The 20,296-nt window shown below is 41.4% G+C and overlaps 2 protein-coding genes across 4 annotated transcripts in view; one reads left to right on the top strand and one right to left on the bottom strand.

The window, feature by feature from the left end:
- Positions 1-9,405, bottom strand: part of LOC126475330 (mitochondrial amidoxime reducing component 2) — a 105,837-nt gene extending 96,432 nt beyond the window's left edge. The window contains exon 1 of the mRNA XM_050103117.1: positions 9,257-9,405. The gene's annotated coding sequence lies outside the window, so the exon portion shown is untranslated. The remainder of the gene's footprint in view (positions 1-9,256) is intronic.
- Positions 9,406-9,834: 429 nt separating this feature from the next.
- The window catches only part of LOC126475329 (transcription factor IIIA-like), an 82,820-nt gene continuing 72,358 nt past the window's right edge, over positions 9,835-20,296 (top strand). The window contains exons 1-5 of one of the 3 annotated variants that reach the window (XM_050103116.1): positions 9,835-9,956; positions 10,808-11,141; positions 12,563-12,675; positions 12,749-12,922; positions 13,852-14,006. In XM_050103116.1, coding sequence (XP_049959073.1) covers positions 10,908-11,141; positions 12,563-12,675; positions 12,749-12,922; positions 13,852-14,006 — 676 coding nt within the window. In that variant the 5' untranslated portion in view covers positions 9,835-9,956; positions 10,808-10,907. The other 2 variants (XM_050103115.1, XR_007586703.1) reach the window with 2 other exon arrangements.

Raw genomic sequence — 20,296 nt, 5'->3', positions numbered from 1 at the left:
ATATGGATTAAGAGTAAACCGAAGTAAGGCGAAAGTAACCAGGAGTAGACAGAAATGAGATTAGTGAGAAACTTAACCGTCAGAACTGGGACCACGAAATAGACAAAGTGAAGAACTTCTGCTGTATTGGAAGCAATGTAACCGCACGACGGACGAACCAAGGAGGTCATTAAAGAGCAGACCATCACAGGTAAAGAGGGTGTTTCTGATCAAATGAAGCCCACTAACATCAATTCCCTTAATTTGAGGGACAAATTTCTGAGGATGGACGTTTCAAGTATGGCATTTTACAAAAATTAATCACTGACTGTGGGAAACGAGAAAAGAAACAAGAAAGTATGGTGGCTTGACACGATATGAGGAGGTTCTCTGCAGAATCAGTGCGGTGAGAAACGTGTAGAAAACATTGACAAGAAGAAGGGACGGGAGGGTAGCCCTGTGTTCACGTATCAGGGTTAACTTAAATGGTACTAGAGGGACCTGTAGAAGGCAGGAGTCTCTTCTAGGGGAGACAGCGACTGGAATACATCATACAAATAATGGAGGACGTCTGGCGTATGTGCTACTCTTTCAAGGGGAGGCCACAACGTTGGGATCACAGATTTACTTCAAACTTTGTACACCTTTAGTAGGCCATTAAAATAAGACAATAAGCAAGCAGGAGGGTGCTCTACTCTAGCGATTCCGAGAAAATCGCAAGAGAAGTTTTACGTATCTGTTATATAACGGATGTATCTGTAAGTGGATGCCAAATGCTTGAGTTCATGGTGATCAAGTGGTTAACGTTTGAGCTTCGAACGACGAACCTGTATGTAGTAAATTTTAATGTGTTTTTCCATCAGTGGTGATATTATTTAATTTGTATGACATTTTAGAGGTAAAATAATTAAAAAATACATCTATTTGCGTATAGTGAATTTCATGTTATTTGACTACACACTATTTTTAATTAAATTATTGGAACAAACCTATTTATAACTATCGACATGTAAATGAATAAACGCATAGTTTTCCTGGAAATGTATGCCTGTCGTGATTTGCGAAATCCCTTACACACGTAATCTGGTAAGGTACCCGGAACTGTTTTGCACCTCGACGCTTCGAGTTGCAGGCACAGAGGCAGGCCCCATTTGGCATCTAACTCGCGTAGCGGTGGGGCGTTGCTAATGGAGGAAGAACGGATAGTGTACGTGCAATTTCTTTGATATCACAGAATTTACACTTTTATTACAAAAATGAAGGTTTCAACGGGATCTGAACTATCGCCTCTTATACTTTTCATTCTACGAAGCTCGAGCGGTAACCAATTTTTTATTCTTAATCTCATTTTATTCGTTTTAGTTCGTTGCATCTGCTCGGGGCGGACGCGCAAGACACGTTTCAGTTCGTCGTTGATCCATTAACTCAGTTTTTTTAATTACAGAATATTTTCAGACCCAGCAGTACAGGACCTCTGATTCGGCAGTTCGTTACCTTACCGACTTCGCTACTACGACTCGCCACTTGATCACAATGAACTCTAATCTCCGGCCCCCTATGCACAGATACATCAGTTACACAATAGACACGTAAACGTTCTTTTGCGATTTTCTCGGAAGTACCTGAGTACTGCACCTTACTACTAGCACATTATGTTGTTTTAATGGCGTACAAAAGGTGTACAAAGTTTGTAGTAAAACCGTGATCCCAACGTCGTGGCCTCCACTCGGGAGATAACAACATTGGCGCACGAGATGATTTCGTGTAGCGCAGCATAAAACCAATCAGAAGTTGGATGACAATAGTAATGCAGAGTTTGGATATTTTTATTACACATCGTGGAACGACTGGACCAGTAATAAAGAATCGAGATACCAATTATAGAGATGCAGTACGTTCTAAAGAGAGAATGGCAATAACACTATTTTTTATCTAAGTTGCGCATCTTGCTGGGAGCGATCTCATATTTGGTAAATAAGAATGGCTTGCAGCCAAGATTACGTGTTGTAATATTTTTATTTTTAATTAAAACGCGCGATCTTAGCAGCCTAATATTCTCCTTTATTGTTGTTTCTTTTTAATTTTGTTATCAGTTTAATGTATCTCTTCACAGATCCAAGTAAAGGCTCTCAACGAGTATTCCTGAAGTGTGCTGGACTCTTAATGATGCACTGAAAAAATATGTAATCTTTATTTCAAATTTCTTTGATTACCAATAATGCTTGTTGTTTCTGTTGTTGTGGTCTTCAATCCAAAGAATGGTTTGATGCAGCTCTCCATGCTACCCTATCCTGTGCAACCCTCTTCACCTCTGTTTAACTACTGCAACCTACATCCTTTTGAATCTGCTTAGGGTATTCATCTCTTGGTAACCCTCTACGATTTTTACCCTCACGCTTCCCTCCAGTACTAAACTGGTGATCCCTTGATGTCTCAGAATGTGTCCTAGAAACCGAACCCTTCTTCTAGTCAGACTGTATCACAAATTCCTCTTCTCCTCAATTCTGTTCAGTACCTTCTCATTATTTACATGGTCTTCAGCATTCTTCTGTAGCACCACATTTTCAAAAGCTTCTATGCTCTTCTTGTCTAAACTGTTTATCGTCCATGTTTCACTACCATAAATATACTTTCTGAAAAGACTTCTGACACTTCAATCTACACTAGATGTTAAGAAATTTCTCGTTTCCAAAAATTCTTTCCTTGCTATCAACAGTCTACATTTTATATCATCTCTACTTCGACTGTCACCAGTTATTTTGCTGCCCAAGCAGCAAAACTCATCTACTACTTTAAGTGCCTTATTTCCTAATCTAATTCCTTCAGCATCATCTGATTTAATTCGACTGTATTCCATTATCCTTGTTTTGCTTTCGTTGGTGTTCATCTTATATCCTCCTTTCACGACTCGGTCCATTCCGTCCAACTGCGCCCGGGTTCGCTTCCAGGCTGGGTCGGAGATTTTCTCCGCTCAGGGAATGGATGTTGTGTTGTCCTCCTTCTCCTTCTCCTCATCATCTCATCCCCATCGACGCGCAAGTCTCCGAAGTGGCGTCAACTCAAAAGACTTGCACCAGGGGACCAGTCTACCCGACGGGTGGCCCTAGCCACACGACATTTTATTTCATCCAACTGCTCTTCCAAGAACTTTGCTCTGTCTGACAGAATTACAACGTCATCGGCAAACCTCCAGGTTTTTATTCTTCTCCCTGGATTTTAATTCCTAACCACATTTTTCTTTTGTTTCCTTTACTATATGTTCAATATACGGATTGAGTAACATTGGGGATGGGCTACAACCCTGTCTCATTCCCTTCCCACCCACTGCTTCCCTTTCGAGTCTTTATAACTGCCATCTGGTTTCTGTACAAATCACAAATAGCCTTCCGCTCCTTGTATTTTACTCCTGCCACCTTCAGAATTTGAAAGAGTATTCCAGTCAACATTTTCAAAAGTTTTCTCTAAGTCTACAAATGCTATAAATGTATGTTTGTCTTTCCTTAACCTCTCTTCTAAGATAACTCGTAAAGTCAGTAATGCTTGCATCTTTATATATTTCTATGGAATCCAAACCGATCTTCCCCAAGGTCGACTTATACCAGTTTTTCCATTCGTTTGTCTAGAATTCGTGTTAGTATTTTGGAGCCGTGACTTATCAAACTGATAGTTCGGTAATTCTCACACATGTCAGCAACAGCTTTCTTTGGAGTTGGAATTATTATATTCTTCTTGAAGTCTGGGAGTATTTTGTCTGTCTCATAAATCTTGCTCAGCAGATGGAACAGTTTTGTCATGGCTGGCTCTCCCAAGGCTATCAATAGTTCTAGCAGAATTTTGTCTATTCCCGGCCCCTTGTTCGACACAGGTCTTTCAGGGGTCCGTCAAATTCTTCACGCAGTATCATATTTCCCATCTCATCTTCAGCTAAGTCTTCTTCCACTTCCATAACACTGCCCTCAAGTACATAACCTTTGTGTAGACCCTCTATATACTCCTTCCACCTTTCTGCTTTTCCGGTCTTTGCTTAGGATTGGTTTTCCCTCTGAGCTCTTGATATTCATACAGTTGGTTCTGTTTACTCCAAAGGTCTCGTTAACTTTCCTGTAAGGGGCATCTATCTTGCCCCTTGCAAGATAACTGATGATGGTCGAAGTCGAGAGGATATAAAATGTAGACTGGCAATGGAAAGGAAAGCGTTTCTGAAGAAGAGAAATTTGTTAACATCGAGTAATGATTTAAGAGTCAGGAAGTCGTTTGTGAAAGTATTTGTATGGAGTGTAGTCATGTATGGAAGTGAAACGTGGACGATAAATAGTTTGGACAAGAAGAGAATAGAAGCTTTCGAAATGTGGTGCTACAGAAGAATGCTGAAGATCAGATGGGTAGATCACATAACTAATGAGGAGGTATTGATTAGGATTGGGGAGACGTTTGTGGCACAACCTGACTAGAAGAAGGGATCGGTTGGTAGGACATGTTCTGAGGCCTGAAGGGATCACCAATTTGATATTGGAGGGCAGTGTGGAGGGTAAAAATCGTAGAGGGAGATCAAGAGATGAATACACTAAACAGATTCAGAAGAATGTAGGTTGCAGTAGTTACTGGGAGATGAAGAAGCTTGCACATGATAGAGTAGCATGGAGAGCTACATCGAACCAGTCTCAGGACTGAAGACAACAACAACAACAACGATATATGCTGCTACATCCTCAGATTTGTTCTCTAGCCATTCCTGCTTAGCCATACTTTCCAAGTAAAGTTACTAACAAATTCCTCCAAAGAGTCAAATCTGATGTCTTCCTTGATGGGAAGACTGGGTTACCCAATGTGATGATACAGACGTGAGTGGGTCAGAGGTGATTGGGGGGGGGGGGGGGGGGGGGGGGACCGGTGGTTCAGAATTTTATCGAGTAAGGTTGCACTCAAGAGTGTGATCATGTTTTTTTTTTTTATTTTATGTGATAATCATATTTCGCATTCCACAATTCCGATAGTTCTCGGTACAGATCTATTAAGTTTACGTTTTGTGATAATTCCACTCTAAACTCACTTTGAAATAGAATGTAAATTAAATTACATATTTCACGTCAGTACACTAACGTATCATTTTGGTTCGGTAGAGAGAAACACGCCCAAATAGAGAGCGCACGAAGAACCACTTCCTCAGATGTACGAACACTGCGCGGGACTTGTTCGTTGTTGCTTAGCAACGCCCTTAGCGATGGAGTTTAGAGTCCACATCGGATGCGCTGCGTCCAATCTCTTCCTTGGTTTTGCGCCACGCATCGTAGCGAGTCAATTGTGGCCGATGGTTAGTCTCAGCTGGAGCGCAACAGCAGACGTGTATTAATGACCTCTGCTACGGAGGCAGATAATTTTATGAAATTTCTCAGTTTTCTGCTATCAGTTTACAGTGTGTAAGCGACGCTTAGGAAGGCATTAGTTCCAGGCACTACCCATTCTCGAATGCATCTATAGCCACAGATGTGGATACATCGTTCTTGCCTCGTCAAACAATCGCGTGCCATGGGTATTTGTGCATACCACAGTCGTCAGTGTTTATCATCTTGTAATGCATAGCTATAAAACACACTTGTACATGGAACTGACGCATTTGTATGACAGTGACAAGGAAAATTTTAAGTCAGCCCGATTATTTCGCTCGGTCATACACATGTGTCAGTTCCATATACAAGTGTATTACAAGATGATCAACACTGACGGCAATGCTAAGCACAAATAAACTTGGCACGTGATTTTTTAACGAGTCGACGATGTAGTCATATCTGTTGCTATAGATACATTTCAGAACAGGGTGTACCAGAAACTAGTATACCAGAATAAAGTAATCTGAAATACAGAGTGGTGGAATGTTGTCCTCCTCCGGATTTATCGAGGCTGTGGTCCCCAGACAGAAGAAAATGACTGAAGACTCATAACCATGTTCGATACATGACTCTCGGCCTACTACCTCACAGAAAGACAACCAGCCTATCTTCGTGGAAGTGATTTATCTATTAATAAATTCTAAACTTTCTTAAATACGTTCCGTTTTCATTTTTTTTTCTCATACCTAATTCGAACATTGTAGTCACTTAGGTCAGCCACAGTGCTTTGATATTTTGTATTTCTACTGCTGGTTACTTGCGTATTCACTCCTCTGTCGTGAACCAATGTCGTAACCATGTTACTCTCCTGAATTAGTTAATGTGTCAATTTTTTTATTCATAAGAAGACAAGGTTTATAGACGTAGAACTTGGTTTCGTATTTTACTTAACTACAATAAGATTGGTTTCGAGTCAAACTACACCTAACAATGAAATTTTTCACTATGGGTAGAAAACACTATTTTATCATCAGTTATCAACACACTTCCTGTACGAGATTCGTGTAGCACAAGTTGTTTCTTACAGTCTAGATTTCGAGTTTTGGTACTTAACTGCTGTCAGCGTCGTGCGGTAGCTTTCATCTTTTGCCCATGTCGTTCTAACACCACCAGTCACAGTACGACACATTTTTACAAATGGCTGCCGTTATTTGCACCTATTTCGAAAGAATTTGAGCAGAGGCTGTATTTGGCATCGAAAATATCAGCGAAAGTTCCCCCTCTAAGAACGGATTTTCGGTAATATTCATCCTCTCCCCAAGTTTCTCTCGCATCTGTAATTTCCAGCAATCCCAACTTTTATTGTGTTCTGTCGACGTTTGAGAACTGTACGAAGAACAAATCTAGCAGGTAGGTAAACTGCATCCTGTGGAATATTGAGTGTTCCCTGTGCACCCAACGAATCAGTACTGCAATGTGTTAATCCTTGTGTACAAAAATTAAAGAAAGAAACATACTGTATCTGCGACGCACGTAGCACGCCGTATCATATAGCATATGGTATCTTGTGTTAATTTGTGTAATTTATTAAGCGAGTGTAATGTTCGGTAGTGATGAAAGATATGCGGTGTTTCTACACCAAAGAAAAGAAGACCCAAAGACGTGGGTTAACTAAAAACTAAGACACCTCAGCACAGGCTTCAACAATACGGTAATGCAATGCATTGGAGGAGGACCCACCATATCGTTCATGGAAGCGACACCCTTAATAATTGCTGTACGGCAAAATGCAAACACTGTAATTATTCTATAGTAGCTACTCTAACTGTATCAAAAAACACATACAATCAAGAAAATGAGTGGTACCACAGCAAAGATCAGCTTAACTTTTGCAAAGTTTTAGTCTAAAGGCACAGGAACGCTGGAGCTTTGCTTAAAATTGCGTTGCAGGAGCGGAGCTTAAAATTGCCGCATTCCTAGCTGACAGCTATGTTAAAAATTGCGTTTTCTGATTCTAAGATAGCACAAAATCTTCTTGTGAAAAGGAACAAAAGCACGGTTGTTTTAAGATATGCTGCAGCACCTTCTCATAAAATGATTTTATTATCCAAAAAGTCAAATTCTTCATTGTGGCAGATGAAAGTACCGATACTGCATGGTCATTGCACTGTTGTCTGCTATTACAACAGACTTTAAAGCCAAATATTGAGAAGATTCTTCAGTTTAACTGAAATAATGATATGCCCGTAATTGATGTAACTGCGGCTACCTGTATGAAGAACTCACTCTACCGTTAATACAACATAACATTCCATTAAAAAACGTCGTTGGTTTTGACTCAGATGGTGCAAATGCTATGGTAGGGAAGCAAAATTCGGTACCCTGTCGACTAGAGAGAGTTTCTCCCTAGAATCATATTATCAAAATGCATTTCTCATTCATTTCACTTGTGTGCTAATGACGGTTGCAAAGCACTTCCTTGTCGATGAGAGGAACTTGCAAGACATGTGTATAATTACTTAAAAGTAAGTTGCAAACGGCAATGTCAGCTAGCTCAATTTTAAAAATATATGTACTTTAAAGCACATAAAATACTACATCCAGCGCAGACTCGTTGGCTTTCATTTCTTTCAACTGTTGAACGAACACTGGAGCAGTGGAACGCATTATTTTATTTTTTATTAATGAGTGGCCAATAAGAGGTTAATACGTCCAAAGAGATTCTTAACTGAAATTGTTGATGGTATAGAGTAACCAGCCACAAAGTGGTTTCTATTTTTTATACACCTATAGTCTCTTCTGAAACCATTTTAGTTTTTACGGCTCGAATACAATAACTGATTGTCGACTGCAGTGACCAGTGCAGAGGGAAGCGGCAGTGTTAGCGGCGTGCCGTCACCCGAGATCCCAAGCTCTGCATAACTTAAAAAACAAGTAATAGCAGTAAATAGGCTTTGAGAGCAGACTTTGCCTAAGTTAGTCCATGATATATATCGACGGAACTGCACATCACGAACGATTGCATAACAATGCACTGCTCACTTCACTTTCGCAGATTTGGATAAGAACTGTCTAAATTATTACTAGATTTCCAAAATCAGATGCATTTCGGAACAAATGAAAACGAAAATTTATGCTAATATCATTTGGAACGAGTGGTACGTATTATACATACATTAATACTACCAACAGATCGTATGTATAATACAGACACGTATATTAGGTTTCATAATCCACAAGTCGGAAAAGCGTGGAGCTTAATCATTTCACTTCGTATCAGTCACAACTATTCTGCAAAACAGAATAACGGAGCTTCATAACGAGGTGTTGTTCGCTATCAGGGGCGAGAGAGAAACTGAACGCTATTACTGTTCAGGAAGTGCGCCAAATACTCTAGTTATGAAGCTTTGTTATTTTGATGTGCACAATAATTGAGTGTAATACGGATGTTATTCCCGCGTTCGATCAGGTGTTACATGTGAAAGGTTTATTGTTCAAATCTGTCAGGTAAGTAAGAATTTATAACACGGCACTCTGTCATGTTTCCTACGACATACTGCATTTCTGCTATTGGTTGTCGCCTAAAAATATTATTTGGTCATAACATTCTTTATTTTTCTTGTTCGGTCCAAACACGCAAAAGTATTGTAGGACAAAGAATATTCGCCAACAAATTCTGTAATAATTTTCGTCTCTGTACGGTAATACCAACTGCATTTTGTTATTTACGCTTGCTGTACGAGACGTGCATCGGCTTATACACGAATTCATTGTAGCACTTACCAGCAGTTATTTTATTGTACCGGTACATTAACACTTGCACTTTAGCAAATAATTATGCTTCTACTGGTAGAATATCTACGCGAAGACATGATACGACAAGCAAAATAATTTGGTAAACAGAACTTGTCAACACCTACTACATAGTTTTTCAACACTGTAATGCTCACCTTACGAGGGTATTCAAGAACCGGTACAACCTCACTCGTTCAATGTAATACGAAAATAAGGCGCTTTTTGCTTGTTGTGACGATAATATGGAGCAGATACCCACTACGCTGGTCAAAATATTAGCTTACTAAGTTCCGAGTCAACAACGTTACAACTTACTTTTTTTAAAAAAAATATATGGGAAGTAATTTCTTTTACAGGAAAAAATAATCTCGACACTGTAAATGCTATCCTCAAGTTATATACTTTCATACTTCCAAATAAATTAGTTTATATTGAAAATATTAAGGCATATTATATACCGATAAGTATACCTAAAATACTTGCAATTTAACATTATTCGAAAATGCATTCTATTTAACCACAGTAAATTATTGCTTTACTTTTCTTTGTGTTCGTGTTAAGTATGCGTGTAATGTTGGCAGCAATCGAGGACGGCCGAAATAACTCCCCGCTCACGGAAGACTCACACCTTCAATTTGCTCTTCCGTCATTGGCTCTTTGCTTACTTGTCCTTCATAACTAGTCGCCATCTTGTTTTAGTAAGACGCTGACGCAGGGTGCCAACTTTAGTGGACCCTCACCCGTTCCGTAAATTCCGTATTATGTGTACCACTGTGAAAGTGTGAAGCACACGGCAAAGAGTGCTTTCCATTCAACTTATGCTCTATATTTTGCAGTATTTGTTCAATAATTTGGGTAAAATTTTACTTACTACTCTGGCGGCGTAGTGTTGTGATGTTGGCAACGACCCTGTCAGGAAGTAAATTATTAATGTTGTTGCTTGTGTGTGGTTGACGGGTTGTTGTATGACTGTATGTTCTGTCCGTTGAGTAAATTAATTATCATCGTAAAGCGAACATTTCATAACAAAATATTTCCATTAATGTAAACGTCACATAATTCCCAGAATGAAACCGCCGTTGCCGTAAGTAGAATTTAACAATATTATACCGCAGGTAATATGTAAGTGTTTAAAAAGATTATAAGTATTTGAATGGAACCCTAATAACGCAGTGTGGAACGAGTTTATTAACTTATAAATTTTGATATTCGTGAAGTAGTGTTACACGCTTTGTTTACCCGAGTTTTAATTGGAATTCTACACACGCATTGAGAGCACTTCGCATGTAGAAAATAACGGTATGGATTAATTGAGAAATTTCGTAACATCACTAATTCATTTTTAGCCCCACGTATAGAAGAAATATCTTCGGGCTGTAATTTGTCGTAAGTAACAGTACAGGCAAAAATAGTTTATGCAGTTACTCTAGCTGTAGAAACTGGTGTACCTTCGGATCAAGGATAAAATTTCTCTCACATTTATTTTGAAATTTTTATGGCTGTCTTATTCCTTTAAAACTGTTTGAGTAACATTACATCGAATAACATGATGTATAGCCTACAAATATCTGAGAGTAAGTTCCTTCTAAGTGTCAAGAAAGTTTAAGCTTTGCAACTCCTGACATTCCATTACATTATGTGGATGGAAGATGTGTGTGCTTATTAAATGCTTAATGTACTGTAATAAACAATTGCCTTATTTTCAGGAAGCCTGAATTTTTCTGAAGATAATGTATTATTGAGATAAACGAGGAACTAGTAGTTTTTTGTGATACTTTCCCTTTCTGGGTTCATTTCGTAAATTCAATGGGTCACAGCTCAGAATCGGGCGAAACATCCGCCACAGAGACAGGAGACAATGTGGATTACACTGATGCTAAAAGGTATGATACCAGTGCATTTGTGAAGGTAGTAGTGTCAGACTCTGAAGATGACTCAAGTCCTACAAAAAAACAGCACACTTGCCACTATCCTGGGTGCAACAAAGAGTTCAGTAGGCCATGGCGCCTGGCTGCCCACCTGTCTACGCATACTGGGGAGGTAGGTTCTAAATTATTTTGCTGCAAATACAATTTCATGTAGACTATGCAGTTTGAGTCGTTCTTTCATTTAGCAAATAATGATTTACAAATGTTCTGTGTGTCCTTAGTTAAATTGTGCAACCTGAAGGTCTATTGAACGTAGGCTGCCTGAGAAACAAAGTAAACACCTATACAGGACAGAAGACTGAAATAATTACCATCCTATGGGGAAAAAGTTAATTCCTTGTGTGCAGAGAAAAGTAATGCTGAGAGCTTGGTTGTGGCCACTTGTTAGTGTAAAAAACACTATTCTGTCCATTGAAGAATTCAGGATTGCTGCACTAAATATAGTGTTGAATAAATTGCTGCTGTTGGTTTTCATTCTGGGCCACAATAAAAGTATACCATTGCATGACTTATTAGTTACGGTTACCTGATATTTTATCGAATACCACCACTATTACTCGAACTTCCTATTTCAATCATGCGCGGATTTCATAGTGCTTTGTAGAGTACATATGTAGTTATACTGTTATTACATATAATTTCTTAACTAGTGGTTTTCTGTGTGTCCTTTTAAGCTGTGTGACAAGTTTTCATTAGCTCTTCATTAGTTTTTTCTTGAATGCTACTGAATAAGCAACTGGAAGTACCCAGTGTGCGCCATTAGTCACAGTTAGTGACAAAATACTTCATCAAATATATTTGTAAATATACACAAAAACTTTGTGACTGGCCAAAACTCATACATTGTCAGAGGATAAAGAGGAATATTCCATGGTAGATGTCAACTTTGACCAGTAATGTTGGAAACGTGTAACGAATGTCATAAACAGCGTGGTGACTGTAATGTGATATCTGTGGTATCAGTCTTGTCACAACAATCAGGTTTTTTGCTTCCATATTCATTTGCTTCATCAGCTATTACCAAACTGAAAATACACACCAAAATGTGACATCGCAGCAGCCCTTAGCATTACATCACTGGTCAAAGCCAATGACTAGTATCGAATATGGTCCTCTAGGCCTATGTTGGCCACCTGGCATTTGTAGTAATTGCAATTAACATGGTGCAGAAAGTAAATGATTCCATTCCAGCACCCCCCCCCCCTCCCCCCTCTGCTGCGACCCTCAACTCTAGATTTGCAGAATGTGGGTGAGAGGCATGAAAATTGCAATTAGGCAGACATTATAATCAAAATTTTACCTTTGGTTTATTTAAAAGAGCATGTACATGTATCTTCTTCGTTCCTGAGCAGAATAACTGAATTTGTAAACATACTGAATACACAGGTAAAAAATTGGCACCCACCACAAATGTAGAAGGTACTTTGTGGTTACCCGTTTGTGGCAAAAATAGTGGCATTTTTACTCATTGCATTGTGATATTCTGTTAAGTTAGTTATTTAAAATGATATTAATTGTGAAATTATTTCACAGCTTCCATACAAATGCAGTTTTGATGGTTGTGACAAAGCATACACTACTAACAGCCATCTCAGGAGGCACATAGCGAACACCCATCAGCGCAAAGAACTAGAAATTTTGTTCAGGTAATTGGAGTTTCAGAATATATTCCTACTGTTGTAATATTGCTGTATAACAAAAGTCACTGTGGTGTTGCAGATGCCCATTCCCAGGATGCGAGGCTAAGATGAAAAGCCAATGGAACATAAACAAGCATTTCAAGTCAAAACATGAACCAAAAGCTTTTAAATGCACTGTTTGTGTGGAGAGTTTCCGGAAGCACAGTCAGCTTAAAGCACATATGTATGAGCACACTGGTGTGCCACCTATTCAGTTAGTACCAATTTTCTAACCATTAATATGCATTCTAGTTTAGTTACTAGTTACACTGTAAAGGGTTTAAGTTTCTTTTCAATTTTTCCACATTTAACCATGTATTTCACATTAAACTGTTACATTGTGAGATTAGGTGGATAAACTAGATTTATTTAAATTCAGATTCTTTTAGTAACCTATCCAAATGGACATAAAGGTGTGAGATGTTTTACAGGAATTTTTGATAATGAATTTTGCCTATTTCTCTTCCTATAATTTTCATTCTACTACTGGAATATGGATGCACATGTCCTTAGGAAATGTAAAGAATAATAATAATAAAAAAAGGCAGATACTCAGTGAAAAGTCAGGAGGAGGAGGAGGTGGTGGTGTCATTGGGCAAAGTTGATATTAGTTCTTGATGGGGTTTGAAAAAGAACTGTCATGACATGTAATGGATTCTACATGAGATAGTTAAATGTGAAAATTTGTCAGGTTGTTGTGTTTTGTTGTTGTTGTTATATTTTATTTTTTCCTCTGCCACTGGTAGAAAGGTAATTCTGCACTCTTTGATATCACTGAAGCTATGGAACCCTGGAATACAGTAAAGTTCCCTATTCCATTGGCTCCAGTGCCAGTTGGCTCACAGTTTTACTCTTGATTTCTTGTTAGTTGACAGGTTGAAATTATTGTAGTGTAATGTGACCAATGTACGTTTTTTTGTGCTGCTTGAAAACTTATATGCTTCAACTCCTAGTGAGGAAAATCAGATTACAGAGGTATGAAATTTATTATTTATTCCATCATTTAGACCACTGAGTTTAATAAAGAAAGATGCACAAATACTTCCAGAAGTTATTGATTTTTGTATAATTTTGCTAATAAGCAAGCATTTCATTCTTTTATGTTCTGTTTGTATAGTTTTAAATTGGCACTGGTCCTTACAGATGCACGATATGTAATGCAGGATTTCTGAAAATTGGGGATCTCAACAGGCACATGCGATGTCATAAACAACACACATGTTCCAATGGTGAATGTAGGCAGGTTTTTGAAACATGGACACAGCTTCGAAAACATGTGGCACTTGAGCACCCAAAAGGTATGCCAAAGTTTTACGTAAAAACAGAGCAATTCTGATCAGAATTTTTAGTCTAATCAATTTAGAAAGAATGTTATTCCACAGTTGTAGATTCAGTTGTTCATAATGTGCAAGCAGGTCTTCACATTACATTGTAATTCCAGTGTCTCTATCCTTTTCCGTGTTTGTTCCAGTTGTTTATCTTCTAATAAACTGTAAAATTTCTGAAGGATTAAAACCTGAAAATGTTATTACTCTTGTCTATGAAATGTTATGATAGTGAAACTCTCACATCAATTATGCTCACTGAGTTCTAGATAATGAAGCCTAATATAGTCTTCTTTTTCAAACAGATTGTATCATTCTGTCAAATGGACAACATCATTTAGTCTTAATTGCATTTTATTGTGCCATAATTTAGGAGTAAAAGTAATAACTAGCCAAATTGTGTGTGTGTGTGTGTGTGTGTGTGTGTGTGTGTGTGTGTGTGTGTGTGTGTGTGTGTGTGTGTGTGTGAAGTCCAGAGAACTCTGAAGTCTCTATGTCAACTGCTTGGAGACTGGCCAGGCAGCATCCTGTAAAGCTGTCCAGTGAAAGAGTGCCAGGAAAGCAGGGCAGTGGCATATGCCTCGTGTAGGTGAGACAGTGCCGACAACAACAGTGCTACATGCGGCAAGCATAGCGCCATGTGGTACTGGTGCGGCTGCTGGAAGTGTGGCGTCCCACCCCACATTCATGTTACTGATGTATGGGAAGGGCAGCAACTTTTGGTAAACTGCTGTGTGGTTGGTGGGAGGGGCATAGCCAAAGCACAAGGTACAGTATCCCTTTTTATTGATGAGGAGATGGTGGAGAAATAGTGGTGTGTGACCTGCAGCTGTGAAGTAGGCCGCAGCTGAGAATACTGCGACCATTCTTCCCCAAAGAAGAGATGACAGAGCCATCACAAAGAGAGTAGTGCTTTCTGTAGAGCAAAGGCATCCCAGAGCAGGATGGCAGACCCAGGTATGGGTACAAGCAACAGCAGAAGCCTGGTACTGGAGGCAGGGCCAGTGGTTAGTGGCACAGAGGCAGCCACAAAGAGGGAAAGGGGGGAGGGGTGTGTCTGGTCAAAGAAGCACCATAAGGTATTGTGGTCAAGAAGGAGCAGCAAAGCTTTCAAGACCGTAGAACAAGAATTCTGGGTGAGCTCAGCTGGTGTCCCGTGGAGTTTTTCCTTATGAGAAAAGGCAGGCATTCTATGCAGAGCAGAAGGTCCTTGATGCCACAGGAAACAGTCAGAAATGGAGACTTCCTGGAGAGCAACCAGTTCTGGGTGGTGCAGTGTGGGGTCCTGTAATGCACACGACATGCACTGTGAAGTCACCTGTCAGAGAAGAAAGCAAGAGCCTGACGTGAGTGTGACCTACACACAGAGGGGAAGAGTCCTGGGAGAGGGGGGAGGGTGCCAAGGGTGTGGACTGAGCATCAACAACGGGCAGGAAGGTAGCGTAATCTCTCAGCAGGGGACATGCTGAGATCAGCGGAGTGACACAACCCTCAGACGGAGGAGAGTTCACGGAGTGATCAGGTGTTGAAAGCAAAGGAAGTAAAAGAGAGGGTCTGATGGAGGGGGCGTAAGGGTGGGCTGGGGGTCCTGAAGCTGGGGGGGCCTGGGAGTAGAGCTGGCAAGGGTGTTGGAGCCCGAGCAGTCAGTGCAGGAGGTGGAACTGCTGACGGCAGAGGAGCTGGAGGAAGGCAGGAGACAAGCCTTTGGATGAGTGCTACGGAATGCAGAGGTTTTGAAGTGTTACATCCATGCGAGGAAGGCAGGTCAGGAATCCAAGGCATTGTTGAAGTCGTGAGGAGGTGGAGGCTGCTTCATCCATGCCTGGGCCAGGGCAGTGTCGGGAACAGTTGAGCTGTTGTCGAAGAAGAGTGGAAGCACACTGTATGGGTCTTTCACTTAGGCTATAAAGATTGCATATTGCCAACAATGCATCACAATAATGTTGTCTGACAACATTGTGGCCACACAAATTGCAGTTACGTGTGCTCTAACATTACAACCGCCCACACCCAGCAGTGTTTGTGGTGCCACATTTTTGGTGGAGAAGTAATTACAAATGGCTACACTATTGCCAGAAAATGGACAAATGGAAGGATGAGACCTGGTGGAAGTAAGAGTGGCTGTACTGCTTTCAAATAACACAAGAAATCAAGTTATAAATACCAAGAGAAATTGGGCTTTGTGGATATGTCGTTTTTTCCAGTAAGTGGAATGCTGTTGATAATTTAACTAATGTATTGATGCTGTTCTGGAATCCTACCAGACTGTCGAAAAATGATTTTGAATTTCTTATACAAGTAACTGGTCCAAGAAATGCTAAAACTAATACAAATAGAAGGCAGGGTATACCAATTACAACCTGACTGGTGATAATGCTCTGGTTTTTAGCTGTTGGCGATACATACAAAAGTTTTTTGTACCACATCAAAGTTAACTATTCATCAGTAAACTTCTTGGAATGGTTAGCATATTGGACTCACATTCGGGAGAACAGTGGTTCAAACATGCGCCGAGCTGTTCTGATTTGGGTTTTCTGTGATTTCCCTAAATTGCATAAGGCAAATGCAGGGATGGTTCCTTTGAAAGGGCGCTGCTGCTTTCCATCAGCATCCTTGCATAATGCAAGTTAGTGCTCTGACTCTAATAACCTCATTGTTGATGGGACGTTAAACACCAGTCTCCTCCTCCTCCCCCTCCTCCCCTCCTACAACCTTTGTGGTATCAAGAGCGCATAATGCTTTGGTAGAAGTACTTCATCAAGAAAAGTTGCATCCCCCCCCCCCCCCACCACAGGTAATACCATAAATTCCTACTTCAGATATTTCTCAGTATTGTATGAAACTTAGTGTAAATGACCTGGAAGATCCAGGGAAATCGTGGGAATTTTTTTATCTGGGAGAAAACCAGGAAAAACCCAGGAATTTTGCAGAATAACGGGATTTTTTTAATATAGTTTTCAGTAAAATTTTTGTAATTTTAACTGCTAAGAAATAATACTCTAAAAAAGGATATTACTGTATACCGCTACTGGAGCAATAAAACGTTAGTGAGAGGAAAAAAAACTAAAATAAAACTTAAGTTGGAAAGGTAATGTGCCATGTACAACAACACACAGTGCTCATACTAGCATCTGCCAGCAGCAAAATGTGCCAAAGGCTTTACGAAGACTATGCAATGCTTCATAACAACAAATTGCCTCTGACGAGCGTGACAGGCCTGAGTTAGAACAGGGGTTAGAATAGGCCCAAGGTATTCCTGGCTTTATGTGTATGGTTTGACCTCCATTTTTCAAAATTTTCCCGAAGATGGAGCCAATTGGCAAAAGGTGCCTTCCATGGTGCACCTTATCCATCATGCATTGAGATGTTTTGCCTACTTTCTCATCATGGTATTGCAGTTCCTCTCATCCTCCATCCTTTGAATGAGGACACCTTCCTGGGTGCGATTTCCTCCACTTGCTATGCAGTGTCGTTCTCTGTGCCAACGATGACCATTAAATTCTTTGCACCGCATATCCAGCACTGTAGCCAGTCCGTTGTGATGGGGCCGCCATGTACCCCGTTGGTTGTAGCCCCTTGACTACACAGGGATAGCTCTGCTGATGCCTGCACCGTTAACTCCCCACATATGCCAAGGAGTAGATGCCCGTGACCCTGGGGCATCGGGATTCCCAGAAATGGCCATCCTGCCAGGAGGCCTTTGCTGCAGCTGCGTGACGCCCTTGGGGAGGGCCCCTGGTTGGAGTGGGTGGCATCATGTGGGATAACGTGCGATGAAGCGTACCAAGTCATCAATTGCTGGTGATGAAATGCCAGCAGACTCTTCAGTGTTCCAAGTCTCAGTACAATGCAAGGAAAATGATCCTAAATCATTCCCCTCCCTGGCCACACCATTGGAGGAATGCCAGTCTAAGGATGGCAGCGAGCCTTATCTGCCCCAGCACGTCGTATATATGAGAGCTGATGGGGGCTCCTTTGTCTCAATGAAGCGTCAGATTTTTGTGGAGCATTTAGATGACAAGTTTGGCGAGGTGTAGGGCTTGTCCAAATTACGGTCAGGGTAAGTCTTGATAAAAAGGCATCCTCTGCCCAGTCACAGGCATTACTGTCTTGTGACAAGCTAGGGGATGTTTCCATTACCATCAAGCCTCATGAGAGCTTAAATATGGTCCAGGGTATTATATTCCACAGGGACCTTCTTTTGCAGTCTGACGAGCTGCACGCCAACTTAGAAAGACCAAAAGTTCATTTTGTCCGGCACGTTCATCGGGGTCAGAGAGATAATGAGGTTGCCACCAGTGCCTTCATGATGGCATCTGAGGGTGACACTTTTCCTGAGAAGGTCAAAGTAATGGTCTACTGCTATGATGTCAAGCCATATATCCCTCCCCCTATGTGCTGCTTTAAGTGCTGGAAGTTTGGCCATGTGTCTTCCTGCTCTACTTCCAGCATCACATGTCGAGATTGTGGATGTCCATCCTCTCCTAATCTTCCATGTGCCCCGCCTCTGATCTGTTTCAACTGTGGAGAGCATCATTCCCCTTGCTCACCACACTGCAGTATTTTACAGCGAGAAACGAAAATTGTGAAATAAAAGACCATGGCCCGACTGACTTACACTGGGGCCAGAGGAAATTTGAGTGCCTACATCCTGTGGCTATGACCTCCTCTTATGCTGCCACTACGAGAACAATTGAAGCCCTGTCAGTTCTGTGAGTTCCAATCAGCTCTCAGAGCCAGAAGACTACACCTGCCCCCTAGATGGTGGGGGGCACTTCCCTACCTGCTGCTCCTGCACCACCCACCTCAGGAGCACTAGTGCCCCCCCCCCCCCCCCCCTCCCAACCATCTGGGACACCAGTCCTCATTTCTCAGCCAGAGAAGCATAAGTTTTCTTTGGCTCCTCTTGCTAGGAAGGGGTCCCTTGGGTCACTCCCTTCCCAGGTTTCTGCTAGTGGGAAAGATGACACCCGCCAGTGGCTGAAGTGCCCAAAAGCAGCTGGTTGTACAGCTTCACGATCATTCTCAGTCCCGGAGACTGAATCAGTGAAGCCCTTCAAGCCAGAGAAACCCACGGATAAGCAAGAGAAATCCAGAAAGAAGACCCCCAAGACCAAGGGAATTGCGGTGGCACCCACACCACCACTGCCTACAAGCTCTGCGTCTGAGGATGAAGTGAAGATTCTGGCATCTGCTGAGGATCTAGATCTCACCCGACCATCAGACATTATGGATGTAGCCTGTTCAGAAAATAAGTTGGTGACCGTGAGGTGTAGACTGCCTCATTGAGTGTTTCATGCATTCCCGGTCTCACGATCCCATCATCTTCCACTGGAATTGTGGCAGTTTTTCCCACCAACTGGCTGAGCTGCAGCAACTGTTCAGCTTAACACCTGCTTTCTGCATTGCCCTCCAGGAAACCTGGTTCCCGACAGTGCAGATCCATGCCCTTCGCGGCTACAGGGGATATTACAAGAACCGTAGCAAAAATAATAGTGTGTCAGGTGGAGTATGTCCTGAACTGTTTATGTTGTGAACCTGTGCCCACTCGAGCTGCTCTTGAAGCTGTGGCTGTCAGGATATGGACGACGCAGGAAATAACTGTCTGCAACGTATATCTCCCTCCAGATGGTGCGGTACCCTTGAACATATTGGCTGTGGTGATTGATTAACTTCCTAAACCTTTCCTACTTTTGGGAGATGATAACGCCCATAACCCCCTTGTGGGGTAGCACCATGCTTATTGACCATGGCAGAAATGTTGTAAATTTACTGTCCCAACTCAACCTCTGAATCTTAAATACTGAGGCCGCCACACATTTTAGTGTGGTTCATGGTAGTTACTCGGCCATTGATTTATCAATATTCAGCCCAGGACTTCTCCCTTCTATCCCTGGAGAGCACATGACGCCCCATGTGGTAGTGACTACTTCCCCACCTTCCTGTCACTAACCCCGGCGTAATGCCCACAGACACCATCCCAGATGGGCTTTAAACAAGGCAGACTGGGAAGCTTTCACCTCTGCTGTCGCCGTTGAATCTCCCCCACATGGTGCCATCAATATTGTGATTGAGCAGGTCACTTTAACGCTAATTTCTGCAGCGAAAACACGGTCCCCCGTTCTATAGGGTGCCCCATGGTGAAAGACAGTCCCCTGGTGGTCACTGGAAATCACCGAGACAATTAAAGAGTGTCGGTGAGCATTACAGCGACATAAGTGGCACCCTCCCCTCGAGCACCTAATAGCATTTAGGCAGATCTG

This window comes from Schistocerca serialis, chromosome 4 (assembly GCF_023864345.2).
Source record: "Schistocerca serialis cubense isolate TAMUIC-IGC-003099 chromosome 4, iqSchSeri2.2, whole genome shotgun sequence".
NCBI lineage: Eukaryota > Metazoa > Arthropoda > Insecta > Orthoptera > Acrididae > Schistocerca > Schistocerca serialis.
This window is presented reverse-complemented; position numbering and strand designations above follow the sequence as displayed.